This window comes from Leptodactylus fuscus, chromosome 5 (genome assembly GCF_031893055.1).
Source record: "Leptodactylus fuscus isolate aLepFus1 chromosome 5, aLepFus1.hap2, whole genome shotgun sequence".
NCBI lineage: Eukaryota > Metazoa > Chordata > Amphibia > Anura > Leptodactylidae > Leptodactylus > Leptodactylus fuscus.
Window position 1 is genome coordinate 133,623,471 of NC_134269.1, and position 24,776 is coordinate 133,648,246.

Consider the following 24,776-nt stretch of genomic DNA (forward strand, 5'->3'; position numbering starts at 1 on the left):
TAATCCTCCACTTTCATTGTCCAGAGAAGATGTAAGACCAGCAGGGGGTCATTAACCCTTTACAAACATTGGATATTTTAAGCACGACATTCAGTACAATATGGATATAGTAAGACAGTGCTCCAGACAAAAAAAAAATTATCTAGGAGCAATTGACAAAGTGAATGAGGCCGAGCTGCAACACCATGCGCAAACTACTAGCAGGTACTGCACCTTTGCTGGAAGAGAACAGCTATGTCCCTCCAATCTTGGTCAACCCCCAAGACCTGTTTGTTTTGTCTGAGGGAGTGTGGTGGACAGTTTTACATATTATTTACATAGCCTATCTTGTGTTAACAAACTCACAAAGTTGCATTAGAATAGACTTTACCTATTCCAGGAAGATATATACAGCATAAATACAAATGCAATAAAAGTAGAAAAATGCTAGGCAAGACTAGCTGGTTCCACATCCAGAGGGGGTTTATTGAAATGAGTTTTAAAGGGATTCTACCATTAAAAAACTTTTTTCTGTGGATAACACGTCGGAATAGCCTTTAGAAAGGCTATTCGTCTCCTACCTTTAGATGGGATCTATGCCGACTGCGCATGCTCGCAATTGCGGCCTCGGAACTACTAGTGTAAGAGCCGACAGAGGTGACGCTGCTGAAGAAAGAAGGGGAGGATACAGCAGAAGACAGAGACGGCACAGGATCCTGTTCTCTGGCAGCGGTGGGGATGCCCTCATTGCATTTTCAGCGCTGGGGCCCGCCCCCATCACTGCCAGAGAACTAATTTACATACCGGTAAAAAACGGTATTACTGAGGAACGGCGCGGCGGAGATCCCATCTAAAGGTAGGAGACGAATAGCCTTTCTAAAGGCTATTCCGACGTGTTATCCACAGAAAAAAGTTTTTTAATGGTAGAATCCCTTTAAGCATACTGAAGTCATGAAGTGACCGCTGAGCTGTGTATGCAGCCTTTTGCATCCTGTACACATTTAAACAATTGAGCTCAGTCATAAGAGATTGTATGCAATATTCCCTATCTCAACTGCACAGGCTATGCTTACTCAGCTTTTCCAGAACCATGAAATGCAAATCAAGAAAGCTTTGGCAAGATTTTAGGAGCAAGCAAGAACATTTATTTAGGTATCAGTATTCAGAAGTTCGTGTTACTCCGTTATCTGGTATGTTACCCAGCTTTCCCAAATCCTGGAAGAGAAATCCTGGAATATTATGGTGTGGTTATAGTGCAAGGATGTAGATTTATGTAGGTAAATATAGTATTCAGTATTCCTTATTACAGCTCCATATACTATATTATCCAGCTTTCTCAGAAGTCCAAAAGGCAAATCTGGCAAGCTCAGGATCAAGGAGATTTATTTTATATCATATGACTTCAGTTATACAGTAGTCCCTAATATAGCATTTCCTGGGACAGTGCAATGCACATGTGGCATGGTATGCTGTACTATTTAGTATATAGTATTGGGGCAATAATGAGGTCTGGTATTCAGAATACCTTTCCATTGGTGTAGTCAGAACCAATTTTAGACAAAATGTTTAGCCCTGGGCTAAATTAAAAGTGGGCCCCCATATCCTGACATACCAACAACACCGTCATATTCAGTCATTTCAGAATTCAGTATAGCACTTACAGCGGCATTAATATAGTCTTAAAAGATCAGGAAAACATAAAAGATATATTGTTGTGAAACTGCTATGTGTATACCACTATTCTGGGGAGAATTATTATCACTATATAGACAATTACCAGACAAAACACATCATATAAAGTCCAACAATACCTCTATACAAGGCTCAGATATTACACTACCTTGACACGGTGACTACCTCCATTACACTACATGGCGATGCAAAGACAATAGTCGGTGCACTGCACATACTTCTATCCTAACAAACATCAGATCAATTAAAGGGTTTTTCCGAACCTTTTTTAATTTGTCTCACAAATGATATCATTGACACGTATATATTGTTTAATATTGTATGTTTTGATTTATTGCTGATTATATTAGTTTGTTACAAGTTGATTTTCTTTAGAACAAATTTATTTTCAGGTTAGTGCACAGGCAAGCCAAAGAAAACCTACTTCGAAAAGTAAATCCATAATGGGCACAGGAGCCTCCAAATCCAATTCAGCAAAGAAGAATGTAGAAGATAATGAGGAAAGAGCAACAACTGTGATTCAGAATGGCTCAGCATCCACTCTACCTGATAATACTTCTATTAGACAGCAACTGGTACAGTCAAATCCAGAAGATGAAGAGATAGCAGAAGACATCGAGCAGATGGTACAAGTTACTCGGGGACAACAAAGGAGTGGACAAGTATGTTATGGTCTTTTAAAAATAATTCTTTGCACGTTTTCTGCTTCAATTTATGTGAGTTTTATTAGCAAAATATCAATATCCCCTTCTTACAAAGTCATAAGATATCCAGGCTGTGCTTGTATGTCACTAAAATAATGTAAGGGCTCATTCACACAGGGCAAGAGGGGGCAGATTCTGACGCCGAATCCAGCTCAGAATCCGCCTCCTCACAATGGAGCTCTATGTAGACCGCTAGCTTACGGTATGTTCCCGCTCACGGAAAAAAGAAGCAGCAGAACCCTCCAGACTGGGTCCATTCATTTGAGCCTACTCCAGAGCGGGAATCCACGACTGTCATGGCAGGTATATTTTGGTCCAATTCTGATGCAGCTTTCCGCATCAGAATCAGGACCAAAATGCGCGGGGCTTATCCCCGTGTGAACTAGCCCTTATATTTAACAACTGTAAAATATAATACATACAGCTTAAAGATCCCTAATCAGGTATTCCTCAGAAGATCTATCACTTTTACGATAGGCGAGGCAAATTGGATTCTGGTCGCTGAAAGATTTGTTCATTATTATTATTTGGCTCAGATATGTTTTCTGTTTTATAAAGACTTTAGAATATTTTGGCCTTTCTTACTAAAAGCAAAATTATGGTCTCCCCAGAAGTAGAAAAAAATTCCAGGGCTTCCCCTGTAGTAATAGTGTTAAAAATGACTGAGCTAAAACATCATAGCTATCCTCAAGAGTATATGTAATTTACATGGTACCTGCGGAGGGTTCTAAAAATAATATCAATCTCCTGGTACAGTCACCTCTCCAGAGTGGAACGCAGATCGCTCTGGAAACCGAAGATGTGTCTGTGACGTTTGAAAGCTTCCAGCACCAGAGTGGAGCTCTCTATACATGTTTTACTCAGAATGGCATCAGAATGTATTTTGATGATGAAAAGGTAAGCCTGCACAACCAGTATCTAGTGACAACTCGAGTTGAGTCTCTTGATTTTGTTTTCTGCTAACATTTTAATATTTTAATTTATGTAGGGAATTGTTCCATTCCCACAAGAACTATACAGTCAAGGAAAGTTCCTTGATATTCACGATGAGGTATTCTTCTACGTTTTCTACATTTATATTTCTTTACTGCTATAGATAACAAATATTAGTTGTGCAATTTTGTTTTAGTTATGTCCTCTATAATAAATGTTCTTGGCACACGTATTATTGCACATAGAGTACCTTTTGTGTGACAATGTCTTTTAGTTCTAGGCTAGCCGAAACCCTATTCTCCCTTTAATGGTGCCTCCCATCAGAGGCTGTTGATTCCCTCTCAAACAGTGATCTCTGTTATATGGAAACCTAGTCCTATTTGACAAAATATCTCTATAATTCTAACCCTGTTGCAGCTCCAGTTTCGCCAGTCTTGTTTAGTGACTCTTCAGGGAGCAAGCTGACTTATTAGGATAAAGTGGTTATAGCAGTGGCCTCACAACATTATAACCACATATTACCACCTCATAGTGACTTATCAGCATAGTGTTACTACTACACATTACCACCACATGGTGAATGAAGAAAGTATAGCATACAAATACCAATATTACCCTCATACAGTAATCATATACCGCTAGATACCAGTTCTGCAGAAAAACTAAAATTAAATCCGAATACTTACAGTTTATGTCTCTCGTCTTATGTTTTTCTTGTCTTTTCCATCCAGTCAGACTGCCATGGCAACTTCTTCAAAGCACAACTCATCTCTGTGGAGTTCGGCTCCTAGTTTTTCATCAGCTTTCCAAACTACACTACCTCCCATCATGCCCCTACACAGTAATGCCCACATTTGTGCCCCCAAATAATAATATCCCCTTTGTGCCCATTAAAGAGTAATAATGACCAATTTTTGCTAGAAAATAATAAAATACAGGTTGGATTTGTTTTTGTGGAGGTAGAGGGATAGTAGTATTAGTAATATTAATTTAAAAATTGCTTTAGTACCCAGAATAGTAACAGCTCCCTTTGTGTCCCCATACAAAATATTGCCATATTTTTTTTACAACCTGATAACTCGAAATGTCTTTTAATTTCTAGCAACTGAAACAGTGCCCATCTCAATTTCTAGTGATCCTTTTCAATAGTACCCTCAGTCAATGTATTAGTGCCTCCAGTGCTCCCTGTCAACCAACAGGCACCCCAGTGTCTGGCAGTGCCGCTAGTCAATTAATCATGGCTCCAATGCCCCCGTCAAGTAATTGTGCTCTCAGTGCACCCCATCATCTAATACTGCTCCAGTGCCTCTCCTTTTCAATAGTGCCCACAATTGAGTAATTGTGACTCATGCACCTGGGCACTGACCTCCCATGCGTGCTATGTCCTCTTGAGGTTTGCACCACAAGGAGTCTCTGACTCCCTGCTCTGCTATGAGACTCAGGTAGTTGCCATTGCCTATGCCACTTCTCCCCACAAGTCTCTGGTAGAAGTGAAATCAATTTCACAGGCAGCAAACAGTGACGCCCATTTCATTAGCATTAACTGCACATAGGGAGCGTTCACACTACCGTCTGTGTCCGACAGGTAGTGTCCGCTCAAAATCTGGCACGGACATTAGGAGCGGACACTAGCTGTGTCCGTGACACTTGTCATTTATTTAAATGGCGATCGGGTGCGTTCTTTTGCACTCCGTGCCCTTCCTTCACTGTCCGCTTGTAAAGATGTCCAACTTTTCCAAGCGGACAGAAAAACCCGACATGTAGGGTTTTTCTGTCCGCTTGAAAAGTCGGACATCTTTACATGTGGACAGTGAAGGAAGGGCACGGAGTGCAAAAGAACGCACCCGATCGCCATTTAAATAAATGACAAGTGTCACGGACACAGCTAGTGTCCGCTCCTAATGTCCGTGCCAGATTTTGAGCAGACACTAGGAGCGGACACTACCTGTCGGACACAGACGGTAGTGTGAACGCCCCCTTATATTGATGTTGTTGACAGAGAATAGTAATGAAGTGGGCAGAGGGCAAATATATCAGCAGGCAAAGTGGTAGTGGTGGGTGAAAAAAAGTGGGCTGAGAAACATCACACAAGCTTAATGCTGGGCCCCTTTCCCGTACTGCCCTGATGACACCTCTGCATTAAATTGATATAACTCAATGAGGTCTCTCAGGCACAATAATAGTGTTAACACTCTTTTGAGTGTTCCCCTCTTCTCACATTTGTATTGTGTTATGCAATTGTTTTTTGTTTTGTTTTTTTTCAGTTCAATTTCCTATGCCAAGTTAATCACTCCTCCATATATACGTTATGTCAGCAACTTGTTTTTCACAATCCATTGTTCTCTGGGTGCCGGAGAGAGCCCAGAATGGTCAAAACAGTGAAGGTGCATTGGAGCAGATTTACTAATACAATTAGACAGTGCAAAGTTAACCAAGACAGTCTCAAACTTATCTAAAGCTGAATAATTTACACTGTCTAGTCTAACCACCTATTTCTTGGCCTAGTTTATAGAACAAAATGCTCTAATATGTTGGCATACAATGTTGCACATTAAACCATGCCTCTTTCCAAAAAGGTCATGCCCCTTTCTGTTAAGGAGAGTTCAACACCAGGAGACTCAATGTCAATCCAGCTACAGTACATCATTCCCATTATCAGCCCCCTTTTTATTTCTCAATCTTAAGCTGGCAAGCCTCAAACATGCTCAATTTAAATAGTTCCAATACATCCAGATGGCTGCCTGTATCCAACTGGAGAAGACCCCTTCTCTCATTGACCGATGTGATTCGGCAAAATGTCACTGTAATGTTCCATGAATGAAATGAATGGCGCTGTCTCTGATGCCCACCCGGCTTTTGACAGGGTTTGGACGCCTTGGATCAACATTCCAGGTCTGCCATATGGTCTTCATCTATGAATATATACCAGGATTGAGCGTGTTTCTTATGCCCCCTATATTGGACACATTCTCCCTTTTGCCTAATTCTTGTCCCTTTGCACTTTAAGTGCTATAATCTGCCACCCTCACCTCCCTCCAAGTTGGTTTTTGTTTGTATACCTTCTTACGTCTTTCCCTTTACTTCTGTATATGCTGATCTCATCAGTATAGCATTTTGTTTTCTTATGTCTTTGTACTGCTTTGCATTTTTATATTCATACTACGATTGTTTTGATGGTCTCTGTGATTTTCCATTGTTGTCATATTTCAATAAATACCTATAAGGGGGCATTCCCATTTGCGCCCTTAGGACGGAAACACGGCAGGTAGACAATGTGAACGTTTCCTAAAATGGACTCGGAATACTCCTTTAACCCTTTTTTTTTTTAAAGTGCTAGTGACTATAATCCAGTTTCATGCAGAGCATTTTAAAGACATTTTCCTGTGCGTCAAGCAGGTATACAGAGCTCTCCTGCATTATATAACATTTAAATGATTCATTTCAAGACACCATATGAAAAGGATTACAAATATTTTCTGCTTGCTAAGGCAATGAGTAAACCAGGTGATAAACTTTTATGTCTCACCTATATTTTGCAGTCAAGCAGTATACATAATGAATACAGACAGGACAGTAATGGCAATCCAAGCTATTTGGAAAATGATCGCACAAACTCAATCTACATACCTGGGAAAGGAACAGTCATGACGTACATATTTGAGGTAATGCATTTTTTTGTGATTGGTTTTCATCAGGAACTCTGGTTTTATGTAATATGTCATGTTTTATTAATATAGTTCAGTAATTCTAATATAACAGAGAGGTGCCAAGAATGGTACAAAGTGCTCTCAGAAAAGATGCAAACTAAAGCATTTACATAGTTATTTCCAATCATTACTAATACTACATAAAGGGGAAGCACTCAAAGAACTTGTGATTTTAGGATAGTAGACATTACTTTTTGTCTGTGTGACTAATGGGACCCTGTCAGGTGGTTTTTCCAGCATAAACTGGCCACACTATGAAATTACTAGACAAGGGTGAATCTGTTTGCAACGAACCAGTTTCAACCCCAATATTCCACACAATTCCGTTTTAACGATTGGAATCCACATCAAATGAACTAAAATGGCTGCCGCAACATGCATTGCTGTAAATTATTATACTATAGGGTTTCTTTAGACCCTGGGGTGTTATATGTGAAAGCCCAGGTAAGTTGATAAACATAAAAAACATTTATACTCTCCTTCCGTTACCTCTTTTGGGACCAAGAGTGGCAAATGTATGAATCTTCCAGCCTCCGCAGCTGAACATTGCAAAAGTAGTAATCCAGGACCCTGCTATTATATTAGTAATAAAGCTTACCATTTCACGGAGCCCCTGTAACCCTAAAATTTACTCCAACAACATATTTTAAGCTTAAAGTCTCAATAACGCTTTTGTGTACCCAAAATGTAAACAAATACTACTGCAAGACAATCCAAAAAACTGCATGGTATACACATTACAACTCAGTAAGAGCAGAATTCTCACTAAGGTTGGGGCTCACAGTGATTCTCTCCCTGAAGATGGCTACATCACTTTGCAACTTCCTCCCTAATGTGAGTGACGTCACATGCAACCACAAGGATGCCGCAACTATAACTTCTACTCACAAGAAAATTGAGCAATGTAGAAGCTGTAGCCCCAACCAATATGGTTCCTGTATTTAGCAGAAGAACATTAAACACACCTCATTAGCATTTTCTAGTAATCTTTCCATGCAAGTCCTCCTTTGAGAGTTATACTAATTTTTGAATGTGAATTCTGGACTATTCATTGAATACTTCAGAATACTGTACTCAGATACTGTCATTCCAATATCTAAAAATAGTAAAGCAGTGTATAAAGTAAAATATAATGCTGCATATATAATTCTAGCTTATTATTGGTGAGATTTAACGTACGTGAACTATTCTCTTCTGAAGGAAAGAATCAATGTCTGCAAGTATTATGACAACGACTCGGATGCATGGCTTATTTTACCCTTGCTTTGGGAAATGAATCTGGACTTTATTCTTCATCGTGTGCAGCAAGTTAAGGTACATCACTGTTATATTTCATGGTACAGACCTACGCGAACAAAATTCTACTGTTTCTTCCACTATTATTTTATCCTTTCAGGAGGCCCTTCCTGCCATCACCGATTTCAAGGAAATCCTGGCTGCTCTTCGGCTATGTAATTATGATCCAGATGAAGTCATTTCAGTGTTCTTTGCTATGTTTGGGGACAACCTTCAAAGTAATATAAATGGACAGCAAAATTTTGAACCAATTGCTCTTCAACGGTAGGCACTATTATAGACCAAAATGGTTTTTTTTTAAGTTGAAATAAACTTTGGATTTCTTTTGTAAGCTAATTTGAGTGTCAGAATTGTTATTCTATTGCTTTTTTTTATCTGTCTATGACACTGCTGTATGTTGTTACTTTATTTTGAAATTGGATAAATAAAACCTGGATAGGTGGGATGTGGGAACTCTTTCGAGTGCAAATGAAAGGAGACTCGGAATTTGATAACCAAATGTATAACTATGTTAGCATATTGATGGAGGGAAACAATAAGGTGTGTGACGTTCATCCTGAACCACACCAAACAGTATTGTGGCAATTTTTTGTGACCTTAGCCGTTATTAAACCCTTCCCATCGGAGGAATTTATAGATTTACACTTTTGACTCCCTGCCTTTCAAACCCCATAACTTTATTATTTTTCTGTTCAGAGTCATATGAGTGCTTAAAGGGGCTCTATCAGCAAACTAAACTAATCCCCCGTTTTAAAATAAAACCCTAAAACAGAATGTGATCTACTTACCCATCGTGCACGGTGGGCGGGCATTCAGGGTCCGCCGTCTTCTTCATCCACGCCTCCTCTTCCTGCGATGTCCTCGGGTCCCGTCTAAGTCGCGAACTGACTTTGCTAAAAAATGGCCTGGGCGCATGCGCAGTAGCCATAGTAGAAGCAGCATGCTCCCATACAGTAGAATAGTCTGACAGGCCACAGACAGTGGTCTGGAACATCCTTCTTTAGGAAAGATGAAGTCACGTAGTGTTTTATGCTTATTGGCAAAAGTTGGAATTGCAAGATTTTTAGACTTATTAAAAACATAGCTCTTAAATTGGAAAATCAAAAACACCACCAAAATTCTCAAAAAATATACAGTTAAGGAGGCGTTCATACTTCTGTTGGATTCCGTCAGCAGTGTCTGTGGCTATTGTCCATACAAGATTTTAGCGACGGACACTAACTGGTCTGTCCAAAATTTCCATTCATTTCAATGGGATTTTTATCTGTCCGTTTGTGTCCTTTAGTGTCCGTATACACCCATGTCTGTTTTTTTCAAGTGGACAAAAAAATCCTACAAGCTGGACTTTTCTGTCCGTTTGAAAAAACAGACAGGAAGTGTCCGTTATTTTTTTTAACATTGAAGTCTATGGGCAACGGACTTCTAACGGACAGTAAATGAGAGCCATCAATTACTGTCCGTTTGTGTCAGTTATGATAGGTGTCCGTTTTGTTTTGGGTTTTTTTAAACGGACACCTTCTGAACGGAATCCAACGGTAGTGTGAACCCTACGTAACAAATAAACATGATTTAAACAATAGATAATTTCCTGTCCACACATACCTACTACTCGACCCATAGTCACCTCCTCCAATTACCTTGAATTAAAGAATCACCCATATTGTTCCTTTACCTCCCAATCAGAGCTCACACCACCAACAGCCCAACCAGATTATATCAACCTATCTCAATCTCCTTATTGCTTCCACTTTCTTCCTGGAGTTACATAGACCTCCTTAGGGGTCTTCATCTGTATGTCACTCTTTGATCATTTGGAGGAGACACAATACTTTCTGGCTAGAGGGGTGAGCATAACACACGGAGAGGGACCCTTTCCAGTCTATTGTTGGACATTGCTTTATTACTGTGGGTGGTATGCTCTACTTATTTGTCTTGCTGTGATTGTGAATTTATTACTTGTTTTTTCAGCTCTACACTTCTCACTTGATTCTGTATAGGAAATACTTTGTCTTAATCTATGCATAGTGTGCTTTCTCTTCTCGTCCCCTATAACTCATGTGAGAATATTGTTGTTGTTCAATATTATAATTATTAATTTTGTCAATAATGAAATTTTTTACAGGTGGTCTGTCTGGGCCATCTGGAGCCTGTTCTCTGTGTGAGTGTGTCCTGACACTGCGCCTAGCATCTTCTCACAGCTAGGGGTTCAAACCTCCCTCAGATGTGTTCCAGAAATGTAAAGGTCTTGGGTTGCTTGAGAAACTATTTTACAGCTACTAATTTTTATATTCACTCCCTTCACAGCGAAATTTCAAAGAAAGATGAAAAAATAGAAGTCTTAAACAAGAAATTGCAGGAAAGGGAGAGTGAACTAGAAACCTTGCGCTTGAAATGCAAATATTTCGAAGAAGAGAAACGTCATCTCATTCAACAAGCTGAGACCTTATATGAGAAAGTGGCAGAATTACAAAATGAACAGGCGAAATATCTACACGAAATATCCGAAATCAAGTGCAAAAATACACAGATGACTGATAAACTGCACAATTACACACCATTGAAAAAAGACGCACTGATAAAAGTGTTAAGAGAAGCAAATGAGCTCAGTATCAGCAATGACAAGTTAAGACTCCTTGCAACAAGTGGTCTGTCAGAGATTGGCCTGAGCATGGAACATCTAAAGAGCACGGTGATGAACCTACACAGCTCCACTAAAGAGATAGAAGAGATTCGCTCACTTTACCAAAGGGAGTCTATGGAGAGAAAATTACTGTATAACCAGCTTCAAGAATTAAGAGGAAATATCCGCGTATTCTGTCGATGCAGACTAGATGACAAAAAGAGAGAGCACTTGGAATTTGTGTCTGATGAAGACCTTGTAGTGAACTGCAACGGGTCCAAGAAGCGGTTCAGATACGATCAGGTTTTTCAGCCACAGTGTACTCAGGTACAATGTATATACTCTTGGTAGATGCTTATCCTAATACATTTCTTCTGTCAGCTCAGGGTCAATTCAGCTTTAACTGAATCATTCAGGACAGAGCAGGTGCCTCTGACACCTTGCTTAAAGGAGATGTTCAGGATGTTCGGTGCTTAGGGGGCAGTGTCACCATGCACAAAATGCTAAATGACATACCGTATATACTCGAGTATAAGCCAACCCGAATATAAGCCGAGGCCCCTAATTTTACCACAAAAACTGGGAAAACTTATTGACTCAAGTTTAAGCCGAGGAGGGGAAATGCAGCAGCTACTGGAAAATTTCAAAAATTAAAATGGTCAGAGTTTTTGGGTGCAGTAGTTGCTGGGTGATGGGGAAGGGGAGGGGGTGTTTTGGTTGGCTGTCTGCCCCTTCCCTGAGCTTGAGGGCTGTTTTTTTTTCCCCCACTTGGAACACAGCTTGGCTGAATATAGGGTATCTGCAGTGCTCCTATTAACCCCTCCTGACGGAACAGGAGCACTGCAGATACCCTATATTCAGTAGGCCGGGCACTTTCAGACACAGGGATATCTAACGTGTATGTGTTTCACAGTCATTTTCTACTTTTACATGTATTCTAGGGAAAGGAGTGATTTAGAACTTTCATTTACTGTATTTTCTTATTTTATTTTTTAAAGCTTTTTTTTTCACTATTTTATGGGAGATTCTATTCATTACTATTGCGGCTGGTCATAGAACCCCCCCCCCCCCCTCCCAAAAAAAAAAAAAAAAGTCTTTTTTCTTGACTCGAGTATAAGCCGAGGGGGGCTTTTTCAGCACAAAAACTGTGCTGAGAAATTCGGCTTATAGTCGAGTATATACGGTATATCATTTGGTTGCTGCTGTGTTTCCAAACAATTTGGCATTTATTTTTTTAAATCTGTCCACCCATTCAAAAGACAGGGCCCCTAGAAGGCTATATGTAAACTAGTTCTGGTTCTGCAAGTGAGCAGGAACCTTTTACTTTCTCAGAGAAAGTCAAGAGCCTAGTTGGAGAAGTAGTGCAAGTTTACATACAAGTTTTCTGCAAGTGTGGCGCAGCCCTGAGTGCACCAAACAGTACATTTGCATAGGGAATAAAAGTTGAATTTCTCAGCAACAAAATTGCACTTTGACACAAGAAATATATGTTAAGTATGTCATTCTACAACAACATGTAAGTGTTCTAAAAGTGGTTGTGTTGATGGTAGATTCCCTTTAACTAGCCTGGTGTTTTATGCATCAGTCTTGCTGTCCCCTTTAACTCCTACCTCAACAAAATGTTGCTTTATTACATAGCATTAAGGGCGGGTTCACACCTGCGCCAGTTCTCTTCTTTCGTGTTTCCGTCTTCTGCTGAGAGAAACTAGACAGGAGGCGAAAACCCGGCAGTCAGTTTTCAAACCCATTCACTTGAATGGGTTTGCAAAGTGAGCACCTGTGAGCATCTTCTGCCTGTCCACGGGGAAACATTTTTTTTTTTTATCACTTTGCATATTATATTATGTGAGACCACTGTGGAGCATTATACTGGGGGGCCTCTGGGGAGCATAATATACTGTGGGGGGCCACTGTGGAGCATATTATACTGTGTGGGGCCACTGTGGGGAACACATTATACTGGAGGGGGATCTCTGGGTAGAATATTATATTGTGTGGGGCCACTGGAGAGCATATTATATTATGTAGGGCTTCACGGGAGCATATTGTATTCTGTTGGGCCACTGTGTGGCATTATACTGGCAGCCCTGTGTGCTCTACCTGTCTCACAGCTCCCTTACTATAATCTTCCACATACGTGTAGTGCTCCATCTCTTTCTCCGTATACTACTGTGCATGAACTGGCCATTGAGCTATTGGGGACTGCACAGTACTATAAAGGATGATTATACTGGAAACATACTCAGTAATACCAGATAGTGAGCACATACGTAAGAGTTCAGTGAAGGAGCCGTGGTATAGGCTATTAGCAGGAAGATGTTGGGTGATCCCTAGGACCTTCAGTCCGACACTGGGTCCTGGTGATGGCACCTAGAAACCATTCCACTGGTGACATTCCAGTCTGACACCACTTTTAGGCCACTAATATCTCATGAAACCCATTTAGTACAATAGTATCACATGCTAGCAAATCCCTTGACATGCTGCAATTCAAAACACAACCACTTTTTGACAATACATAGACAAATATAACTTTGTGAAACAATATCGCAAAATCATGTAGTCTAAAAAGGCTAATTATCTAGTGACACACATATCTAGACATGTCCAGTCAAGAGGAGAAGTAAGGAAGGATTTATCTGTATATGCAAATCTATATATGCAGTGTCTCAATTTGCTTTGATATTTTTAGGATAAATTAAATACTCATATACTTTCAACATTTGTTTGTAGGAAGATGTTTTTGAAGGAACTTTACCTATTATCAAGTCCTGTGTAGATGGATACAATGTCTGCATCCTGGCTTATGGACAAACAGGCTCAGGAAAGACCTATACCATGATGGGAACTGAGCAAAAGCCAGGAGTCAACATAAGGTGACAATTATTACCGCATCTATTTGATATGTATACATAATATACCGTATGCTTTGTTAATATAACCAGTTAAAAGCCTTATAAATAACGAACCATAAATCTAGTCAATACATTTCAGTCTGTGTGTCATGTAGATTAGAAAATCACATCCACTGTTTTATTTTTATTGGTGATTTATTTATATGATTTTAGAATATAGATCTCGGTTGTGGTATGTTTATGGCTGCCAAGTACTGAATGGAAAGTTTGTCTAAGCATCTATCATCTAATCTATCTATGTTTGCAGTCATATTCTAGAAGACAAAAGAACAAGAATTAAAAAAAGTTGAATAAAAGATTTATAATGGAAACACATTAAACCATGACAACAGTGGTGCAGATTTATTAAGACCCCTTCAGACTCCAGAGTATAATGAGTGTAGGCCTAAGGCAGGTGATAAAAAATTAAAAACAGTGTTAATAATCACCTCTCCTGGGCTCCACTGTGGGTCTTAGAGCTTCTTCAATGATCCCACAGACATGGATTACGCCGGCATCATTATGGGTCGTGATGCCAACTTGACCCACATGACATCTAAGGCGTCATTAAAGGGGCCCAAAGTCCCATGCTGAAGCCCAGGAGTGGTGAGTAATACTGATTTTTATGTTTGCTCACAATACAATAATAGCAGTCATGGTTTGGTGGTGTTCATTACCAAAGAAACCACAAGGTGAACCTCGCAAGATTCACCCAACTGCTCCTGCCACAGCCCTACTTATAATAATATAATAATAATAAATTTTATTTCTATAGCGCCAACATATTCCGCAGCGCTGTACAATTTGTAGGGTTCAAATACAGACAGATACATTTCAAAGAAAGTCATTTCACACAATGGGACTGAGGGCCCTGCTCGCAAGAGCTTACAATCTATGAGGTAGAGGGGGTGACACAAGAGGTAGCAGGGGCGGTATTGCTTATGCAGAGGTCAGACACTTCTGTAATAGAGGTGACTGTCATTACACAAACATAAAACTTTATGAGCCATCAACAGTCATGTCCTTTAACATGTGGATGGAGCTTGGACAGATAAAGTTATCCTGAGATGACATCATATCATGTGGGGAAGTGTGGGAGCGGGGACAGAGGAGGGTTAAGGGTTTACGTTAGACATTGTGATAGGCTTGTCTGAAAAGATGCGTCTTTAGTTTGCGTTTGAAGCTGTATCTGATTGTCCGGGGTAGAGCATTCCAGAGAAGTGGTGCAGCTCGGGAGAAGTCTTGTATACGAGCATGGGAGGTTCTGATAATAGAGGATGTAAGGGTTAGGTCATTGAGTGAACGGAGAGCACGGGTTGGGCGGTAGACAGAGATGAGGGAGGAAATGTATGGAGGTGCGGCATTATGGAGAGCCTTGTGGATGAGAGTGATAACTTTATATTTTATTCTATAATGAATAGGCAGCCAATGTAGTGACTGGCACAGACCGGAGGCATCGCTGTAGCGTCTCGCCTGATAGATGAGCCTGGACGCTGCATTCAGAATGGATTGTAGAGGGGAGAGTTTAGTGAGGGGAAGACCGATTAGTAAGGAGTTACAGTAGTCAAGGCGAGAATGAATCAGAGAGACAATAAGTGTCTTTAGTGTATCTCTGGTGAGGAAAGGGCATATTCTGGAGATGTTTTTGAGGTGGAGGTGACATGAATGTGCAAGTGATTCAACATGAGAGGTGAAGGAAAGGTCTGCGTCAAACATGATCCCGAGGCAGCGGGCCTGCTGCCTAGGAGTTATAGTAAGGCCTGAGACTACAATGGATATATCAGGGACAGATCTATTAGATGGTGGAAACAGTAGTAGTTCAGTCTTGGAGAGATTTAGTTTCAGATAGAGTGAGGACATGATATTTGAGACAGCAGAGAGACAGTTGCTGGTGTTCTGTATGAGTGCAGGGGTGATGTCACGGAAAGATGTGTATAATTGGGTGTCATCGGCATAAAGATGGTACCTGAAGCCAAATCTGGCAATGGTTTGTCCAATGGGGGCTGTGTAGAGAGAAAAGAGGAGGGGGCCTAGGACCGAGCCCTGAGGAACCCCAACAGCAAGGGAAAGAGGGGTGGAAACAGAGCCCGCAAATGATACACTGAAGGTGCGGCCTGAGAGATAAGAGGAGAACCAGGAGAGCGCAGTGTCATTGAGGCCAACTGAGCGGAGCATAGTGAGGAGGAGTTGATGGTCAACAGTGTCAAAAGCTGCAGAGAGGTCCAGAAGAATAAGAAGAGAGAAGTCGCCATTGGATTTAGCCATTAGGAGATCATTGGAGACTTTTGTGAGAGCCGTTTCAGTAGAGTGCAGAGTACGGAAGCCAGATTGTAAGGGGTCAAGCAGAGAGTTAGCAGAGAGATAGCGGATTAAACGAGAATAGACCAGGCGTTCCAAGAGTTTAGAGATGAAGGGGAGGTTAGAGACGGGTCGATAGTTAGCAGCACAGGATGGGTCCAGGGAGGGTTTTTTCAATAGCGGGGTTATAACAGCATGCTTGAAGGAGGACATCTCCACTCCTGCCACAGACGTCTCTGCTTTCCCTTCAGCCCATATTACATCCCTGACAGTGACATCCTGACGCTGCTCAGCCTCAGCGACATGATATGGGATGCATAGGGCCCCCTGGGAGGCTGAAGGGGAAGCAGAGGCAGCCGTGGACAGGCATGGGGATGGGTAAGTATTATTCTTTTTTATTATTATTGTTTATATAGCATCATTAATTCCATGGTGCTTTACATACAGTACACAAATATACAAAACAAATATAATACTAACAATGACTGACTGGCACAGTGGGATAGAGGGTCCTTCCCACAGTCTATGAAGTAAGAGGGATAGAGACAGTAGGAAAGGATAGAGACTGTTCAGATGGTGGTGTGGTGACAGTAGTGTTATTGGAGGTTGTAGGCCTTCCTGAATAGGTGAGTCTTTAGTGCCTTCTTGAAGCCTGTGATTGTGGGGTTCAGTCTTATGTGTCTTGGTAAGGAGTTCCAGAGTATGGGGGATGCATCAGAGAAATATTGGAGACGGTTATGTAAGGAGCGGATGAGAGCAGAGCGGAGTAGGAGGTCATTGGAGGATCTGTAAATCGAGCCCATTACTCCAGCATATGGCCTATAAAAAATAAATAAATATTTTTTTTCTTGAGATTTCAACACAGCAAATAATTTGTTTTTATTTATTACTCAGTTGGTACCTATTTTTCTGGGAACTGTACAAGTTAAACGGGTTTTCCCATCTTAGGCTGCTTTCACACGGAGTTAACACTCCGCTCATTCTGACACATAAACATGTTCAGAGTGAGCGCAGTAAAACAGAATCCCATTGAGTTCAATGGGTTCGGTCTTACGCGTGCTACCCATTGAACTGAATGGGAGGCTTTTTTATCTATTGCTTTCAATGTGACACGCGCGTATCTGTTTTACTGCGCTCACTCTAAACGTGTTTACGTGTCAGAATGAGCGGAGTGTTAACTCCGTGTGAAAGCAGCCTTAAGGCTGATTTTTGGTTAGCCACGTGGAGAAATCGCACGGCAAAAAAGGTTTCCGCCATGTGAACATACCCTTTCTTCTCCCTGCTGTTTCTGCAAAATTCCGTTTCTTATGCAAAATAGGATCACGGAGCACTGGGGCATTCTCCCATTGCTACGAGCACCCCCTGTGTCATAACTCTCGGTAACTCTCCACCACCCCTTCTGATCACTTCCCTCCTCCTCTTCTCCGGATCTTCTGCCTTCGACAGGCATCGGACACAGCTCTATATGTATTTCAAACCTCGCCCATGCACAGCCGACTGCCCATGTTCGGGTGGCCTTTTTTAGGTGGTCTGCTACACGAGCGTATTGCAAAGTAATATGTAAATTCCCACTAAATACTTCCAGGCCTTCACTTCACACTTAATGGTTCTGTCCATTTTCAATTCATTCTCACACAAGTGCTGAAAGCACTGCATTCATGACTGTATCCCAGCACTGAAGCTCAGATGTAGTTAGATACATAATTTTAGACACTCAATAACAATTCAGGGCCTCTACAATAGAGAAACAGTGTATTAAAAGTGTCATAGGATTCATTATGGCTGCTGTTGCCAGGAACGCCATCTGCTAATTTATTCCCAGTAGTACATTTTGTGAGGTATCACAAGCTCCTTATGCTGCAGTAGTTATTCAGGGATACAACTACATACAGAACAGAATAACAACAAAGGCTTGAACATGCTAATGCACAATGATTTGCTTTACAGATTGACATTAATTAAATGGAATAAAACAAAAGCACATTTTACAGGAAAGTCATTTTACTGAAGGTCAAGGCTAGTTTCCTCAATATTTATTATATGCTGGGAAAAAATGTCACAAAGCACATTAGCAAATGTTGTTGTTACTTGTAGAAACATTACAAATCATTTTGGTGTAACAATTTGTAACGACATTCAAAGAAAGCCATCAGAGTCTTAAGTAGAGCACTTCAAGGAATATAGGATTGTATAGGAAATTTAGACATTAGTTTGTTGGCGATCTAGAGTTTTTGATAGTACTGCCTAAATAAATAAAAAAAAGTCCCAGGTATGTAGATAACTGATACATAGCGACATAGATTACTTACAGAATTGCAGATTTTAATCTTTAGAATTTAGAGTTTTGTTAAGCTTAAAACATTGTTCCAACAGAACCCAGCTCACCACAGGGGTCACAACTGAGACTAGGCCCATAGACCACTCTCACTACACTAAGGCTGATTAACCCCTTCCCACTCAGCACCGTAACATTATCATAGTGCTGAGTGTATAGCTAAGACAGCCGAGACCTAGGTCTAGCCACTGTAGTAGTAAAATATTTAAACTCCAGTGGCTTAACTCCTCAGACGCTGTGATTAATACTGATCTAAGCATCTGGGTGGTTAGGAGACAAAATCATCCCCCTCCTTCAGCCCACATAGTCCAACCTATAAACCTTCCATGCTGATCCAGTGGAAAGCAAAAATCTCCAGGTCCCTCTTGAAACCCAACACATTTTTAGTCATCAATACATCTTGTGGCAGTGAGTTACAGTTTTACTGATTATAAGCCCCACCTACGTGAAAAGCACTGATTTACAGTTACTGAATATAATATTGTGTGGTGGCAGAAGGTATTACACAGTATACTATCAAATAAGAACTAGAAGATAATTTAGTAATAATGTACAATAAGTTGCAGTACCATTTTCTTTTCAGTATTGCTGAAAAATTATTAAAGGCAGTCTGTCAGCACAAAATAGAGAAATAAACTAATCGCAGTACCTTGTAGGTCTATCAGAACAGTTTACAATTATGTATTTCTTATTTAGGACAGATGCGCCATTCTTGTAAAAATTGGCCTTTTATCCCTACGCAAATGAACAGAAAAGGGCTTTAGGGGCATTGCTTTCCATCAAGGGGCTTCACTATCTGCTGCTGCTCAGCAGCTACCTGAATAAATAATGTATCATTGTAAACTGTGCTGACATCCCCATAAAGTACTGTGATTAGTTTATATCTCAATTTTGTGTTGACAGATTACCTTTACAACTAAAAGTTTATAATCTGTATATTAACCTACTCCAGAACAGATGTTACAACATGTAACAATTGTTTATAGAAGTTAGGGCATTTATTAGAACTAATAGAGCAGTAGATCAGTCTCTCACTTAGTGAGATGTGTGCACGCTCTGTAAATGAATACAGTGTGTAATATAGTAGGTCCCCATAGAATTTAGTGGAGCTGCAGAAAAATGTAAAGTGCTGCATGCTCAGCTCATTTTCTATATTTTGTATACTTTAAGGCCCCACGTTGTAGAAACACTGCTTTTTTTGTTGCAGATTTTGCTGCACTTTTTAAAGCCAAAGCGACAAATGAATACAACAGGAATGGGAAATATATAGGCAGTACCTATGCTTCTCCATTCTGCTCAAACCTCCCCCATGACTGGCTCAAAAAAAAAAAAAAGCAATATCTGCAATGTGGTCTAAAGGGGTTTTCTGGGATAGAAATATTGATGACCAGACCTTAAGGTAGGTCATCTATATCAGAACAGTGGGGGTCCAACAACAGCAACACAATGAATGTTTTCAGCAAGAATGGAACAAGAAGCAGAAAGCTCTATTCTGTGTAGTGGCCAGACCAGAGTATTGCAGACAGTCGCCCATTCACCTGAACAGAAGCTAAAGTTCAGTGACTCAGTTCAGCCACTACACAGAGAACACAACTGTCTGCTCCCTGCTCCATTCTCTGAGCATCAGCCATGGAGACCAGCTAATCTGTAGGGGTTCTGCATGCCGGACCCAATCAATTTTATATTGATAACCTATATTTAACTTGGATAAACCCCTTTAATGGAGAGGGCTACCCTGCCACTTCTCAAATACTTTGTGTATGTTTGGAAATGGGATTACCTGAGAAGTGATTATATATATATATCAATATGTAAGCAATATCTTATTAAACAATTTCAAGTCTCACCATAGTTTCCCTTCAAGTATTTCTCTAATGTAAAATTATTTTCCTATATTTTCCTATAAACTCACAAATCAGAAAAAGTGGAAGTGCACTGGAAATTAATTATTTTTGTCAATTTCTACAGGTCAATTAGGGAACTTCTGCGCATATGTCAAGAGAGACAAAGGATTAAATATGTCATAAGGGTATGTATTAAAATCAAACTTTTATTGTACACTGCATTAAATGGAAACACAGAAGTGCACATTTAGAACTGCCACAGCTTTAGGGCCAATTTAGATGACAATACTCAGGCTGAGGAACCCAGTAAATGTGACATTTGCAAACTGACCACAGTTCAGCTGAACTAAACTCACAGCATCATAGTGATTTGAGACTCTGTGAGCTCCAACATGAACAATACTCACAGCATCATATGAGTATGGCACAGTAGACCCGTGGTAATAATGAAACTCACAGCATTAATGCAAAAGATGGATGTTGTTGGAAATGTGGCCAGTACATGTATAACGTTTACCAGACTAAACAAGGCTGTCTGAAAATGGCCTTAAAGAGGACCTTTCACCATATCCGGGCACAGGCAGTTCTATATACTGCCAGAAAGCTGACAGTGCGCTGAATTCAGCGCACTGTCGGCTTTCCCGATCTGTGCCCGGTGTGAAGAGCTTACGGCCCGGTACCGTAGCTCTTCTATGGTCAGAAGGGCGTTTCTGACCATTAGCCAGAGACGTCCTTCTGCCTCGCGGCGCCAATCGCTCTGTGCTGTGGAGCCGGGAGGAACGCCCCCTCCCTCTGCTCACACAGCTCGTCCGTAGACTAGCATTATCAGGAGGGGAGGGGGCGTTCCTCCCGGCTCCACAGCACAGCGCGATTGGCGCCGCGAGGCAGAAGGACGTCTCTGGCTAATGGTCAGAAACGCCCTTCTGACTGTAAAGCGCTACGGTACCAGGACCGATAGCGCTTTACACCGGTCACGGATCGGGAAAGCCGACAGTGCGCTGAATTCAGCGCACTGTCAGCTTTCCGGCAGTATATAACACTGCCTGTGCCCAGATATGGTGAAAGGTCCTCTTTAAAGTATAGGGACACTGCCAATATATTTGCCGCCATACACTTTGAATGCCACATTTAGAAGGATTGAAATAGGATTGCAGTGGACAACTTGCCAGTCACTACAGCCATGAATCTTACTTTTATTATTTTACACATCAATCTCATGTCTATGACAAACTACTAAATGCTAATGGTCCAAACAACCAGGATTGTAGAGGTAAAAAAGTCTCACTTCAAAAAAGAATGATTTAATATTACATATTATACAATCATTGGTTTTGTATAACGAATTAGATATATAGCTGATTGCATAATTACTTTAATAGAATTTTATTAACGCTAGGTTCACACTAGCGTTCGGATCTCCGTTCTGAGCTTTCCGTCTTCTGCTGGCAGAAGACTGAAAGCTGTCAGAGTGGGTCTGGCCGTGAGCGGCGGTGAGCGTTTTATGCTCTCCGCCACGAAACCGTTTTTTTTAAAAACCGGACACCGAGTACTGCATGTCCAACTCTGTGTCCAATTTTAAAAAAACAGTTTCGCGGCGGAGAGCATAAAACGCTCACCACCGCTCACGGCCGGACATCTTTCAAACCCATTCAAATGAATGGGTATGAAAGAGTCCTGCAGGTTTCCGTCTCCTACCTCTGCTTTGTGCAGGAAACAGAAACCTGCAGAACGGAGACTGGGTGCAGATGTGAACGAGCCAGAAGTGACTTTTTTCCTGAAGGAAAGGTGCTTTACTGCTTCTGTCTGACCACGACAGTCAGCCATTTATAAAGGACTTAGAGTCAGACTAACACCCCACGAAAGTGAGTCACAGCCAAAAAATGCTGCGAAAAAGACAGAGGTGGAAACGCATCGTGGTTTTTTCCCACAGCACTTTTCAGAGAAAGTTCACAGAATATTCCTCAGCGGACTTTCTGCTTCTATTATACCTTTACATAAAACATCAGCATTTCCATAGGTATCATCAACATGCTTCCTTTTACAAAAACGTGAGCATTTTTGAAATCTCAACATTTTCATTGCAGATATTTTTTACAATCTGTGGATGGGATTAGCCAGAATCCCATCCACTTTGCTGGTACTATGTGGGGCCACGACAGGAGAAAGAGAAGAGTTGGATGTTTGGTCAACCAATGCCACAGCCCTGCAACACTGCACAGCCTCTTCTGTTACAAAGGGAGGTCCAGACTTCACAGCCAGACTTCTATTAGAGGGAATAGTGCTGCTTTCTGCACTATTCCATGCAGTTAAAATACACAAACCCACCAGTTTCCACATAAATTGAGCATTTTTAGCCTCCACTGGGAGAATAATGGCCTATGTATCTGTTTTCCATATTTGTCACGAGCTATCACAGAGCATACAGTAAACTAATAGAAATACTGTGGTGTGAAGCTTCAATTGCACGTTAATTTTTTTAATACAAAATAGTGCAGCATATTGTGCAATTCTATTCAGTAGAAATGTTGAGCGCTCTATCCTACAATTTTCCATATTGTATACAGGACCACTACACTGATCCATCCTTGTAGCATGATTTTACCTGATGCTTTTCAGGTACACTCCAGGTAAAATATATAATACAGAGGGTGTAAGGAAACTATACTTGTATACACTCCAAAAGTCCTTACTATTGACCAAAAACAATAATACTTAACTTTTAATAAATATTGTTAAAAAATGTCCAAGATACCCAATCTCCCCAAAATCCCACAGTAACCTCTGAGCAATGGGCTCAGAGGAAAAGGAAGGCGGTGTGGTTACTATAGCAGAAAGAGGCAATAGTGCGCTCTGTTTTCATTTCCATGCATTGCACCGTCATTGCCCTATAATATTGGTACTGTTCTCGCCACACTGTCTAGAATTAAAATACTCTCATGGTCTGCTGGTGGGTTTAACCAGTAAGGTTATTAACTGAGGGTTGGATAGCCATAGTTAGCAAATCACAGATAGCCTAAAGCCGTCTTGTCAATATCATAATAGTCTGGATTGCCATTCAGGCTACCCCTGCATATATCTATATCCCCTACTGGAGCTCCTAAAATGTTCCTCTAATCATTCAACGCGTTTCCCTCTCTCTCTACTTATATCTACTTTGGGGGCCAACCATCGTGGTCCCACGAACTGCGGTTTTTAACGTACATCGTGCATATAGTAGACAGTGTTTATTATCTAGACTCCTCCTGATGAACTTAGATAGAGGGAAACGCGGGTTAAACCCACCAGCAGACCATGAGCGTATTTTAAGTATAGACAGTGTGGCGAGAACAGTACTAACATTATAGGGCAATGACGGTGCAATGCATGGAAATGAAAACAGAGCGCACTATTGCCTCTTTCTGCTATAGTAACCAGACTGCCTACCTTTTCCTCTGAGCCCATTGCTCAGAGGTTACTGTGGGATTTTTGGGGGGATTGGGTATCTTGGACATTTTTTAACAATATTTATTAAAAGTTAAGTTTTATTGTTTTTAGTCAGTATGATATGGTCTGCTTCCACTTTTCAAGGAACATATGAATAGTTAAATATACCCATAGATATAAAGATCTTCACAGCAGATCATAACTTCTAACAGTTGACTACAAAGAATCTTCTCTTCAAACCATGAAGACTAAAGATAAAGGTCGATGATACTGGATATTTGATGCTGAACAGTGGATATTACAAACTGCGGTACATATTTTTCTGTTTGTGGGAATATTGGTTATTGTTAAACTATCTGATGAATATTCTTTCATTTAGCTACCATTATCACCGGCTTTCCTCATAGTTCTCTCTTTTATTTAATCTTTGATTAGATTTCAATGCTAGAGATATATAATGAAGGAATATGGGATCTTCTCTCTCAAAATGGAAACAAACAACTTGAGATCAGATCGCAGGGAAAAGCAGTAACACTTCCTGGATTAACGGAAATGGAGGTTTTGACTGAAGACGATATCAAAAAGATAATGTCATTTGGTGAGAAGAATAGAACAGTGGCATCTACAAAAATGAACACTGAAAGGTAACATTTACTTTTACATACATCTTCCTTTTTCAGCCTTCAATGGGCTCTGTGTACTGCACATCAGGTCACAATGACGTAATATGTGACAAATGGGACCCCCTAGTGGCTGATGAGGGAATAGGAGGCTGTGAGCAGGAGCAGGGATAGATAAGTTAATAGGGGCAGTTACCAGACTCCCACTGCCTATTTAAAGAGCAGTGGGGATCCAGTAGTGCCCTCTGAAGGCAACAATGCTGGCAAGCAGGTGGAAATTTGAAGACGGGCTGGACTTTGGATATGTCTGATCTAGCTGCTGATGTTGAGGAGGAAATTTGAATCAATCTTCCCCAGAATGAGATTCAACTCATCAATTTTTCTGGGATGAACTGCATGCAAATAATAATAATAATAATAATAATAAATGT

At 40.7% G+C, this 24,776-nt stretch overlaps 1 protein-coding gene across 1 annotated transcript in view; it reads left to right on the plus strand.

Moving 5' to 3' along the window:
• The first annotated feature begins 1,069 nt into the window (after positions 1–1,069).
• LOC142203041 (uncharacterized) overlaps positions 1,070–24,776 on the plus strand; it is a 45,911-nt gene continuing 22,204 nt past the window's right edge. Inside the window, exons 1-12 of the mRNA XM_075273474.1 lie at positions 1,070–1,169; positions 1,289–1,443; positions 2,064–2,333; positions 3,132–3,272; positions 3,364–3,426; positions 6,848–6,970; positions 8,216–8,329; positions 8,412–8,575; positions 10,616–11,258; positions 13,665–13,807; positions 20,427–20,487; positions 24,161–24,369. Coding sequence (XP_075129575.1) covers positions 1,070–1,169; positions 1,289–1,443; positions 2,064–2,333; positions 3,132–3,272; positions 3,364–3,426; positions 6,848–6,970; positions 8,216–8,329; positions 8,412–8,575; positions 10,616–11,258; positions 13,665–13,807; positions 20,427–20,487; positions 24,161–24,369 — 2,186 coding nt within the window. The remainder of the gene's footprint in view (positions 1,170–1,288; positions 1,444–2,063; positions 2,334–3,131; positions 3,273–3,363; positions 3,427–6,847; positions 6,971–8,215; positions 8,330–8,411; positions 8,576–10,615; positions 11,259–13,664; positions 13,808–20,426; positions 20,488–24,160; positions 24,370–24,776) is intronic.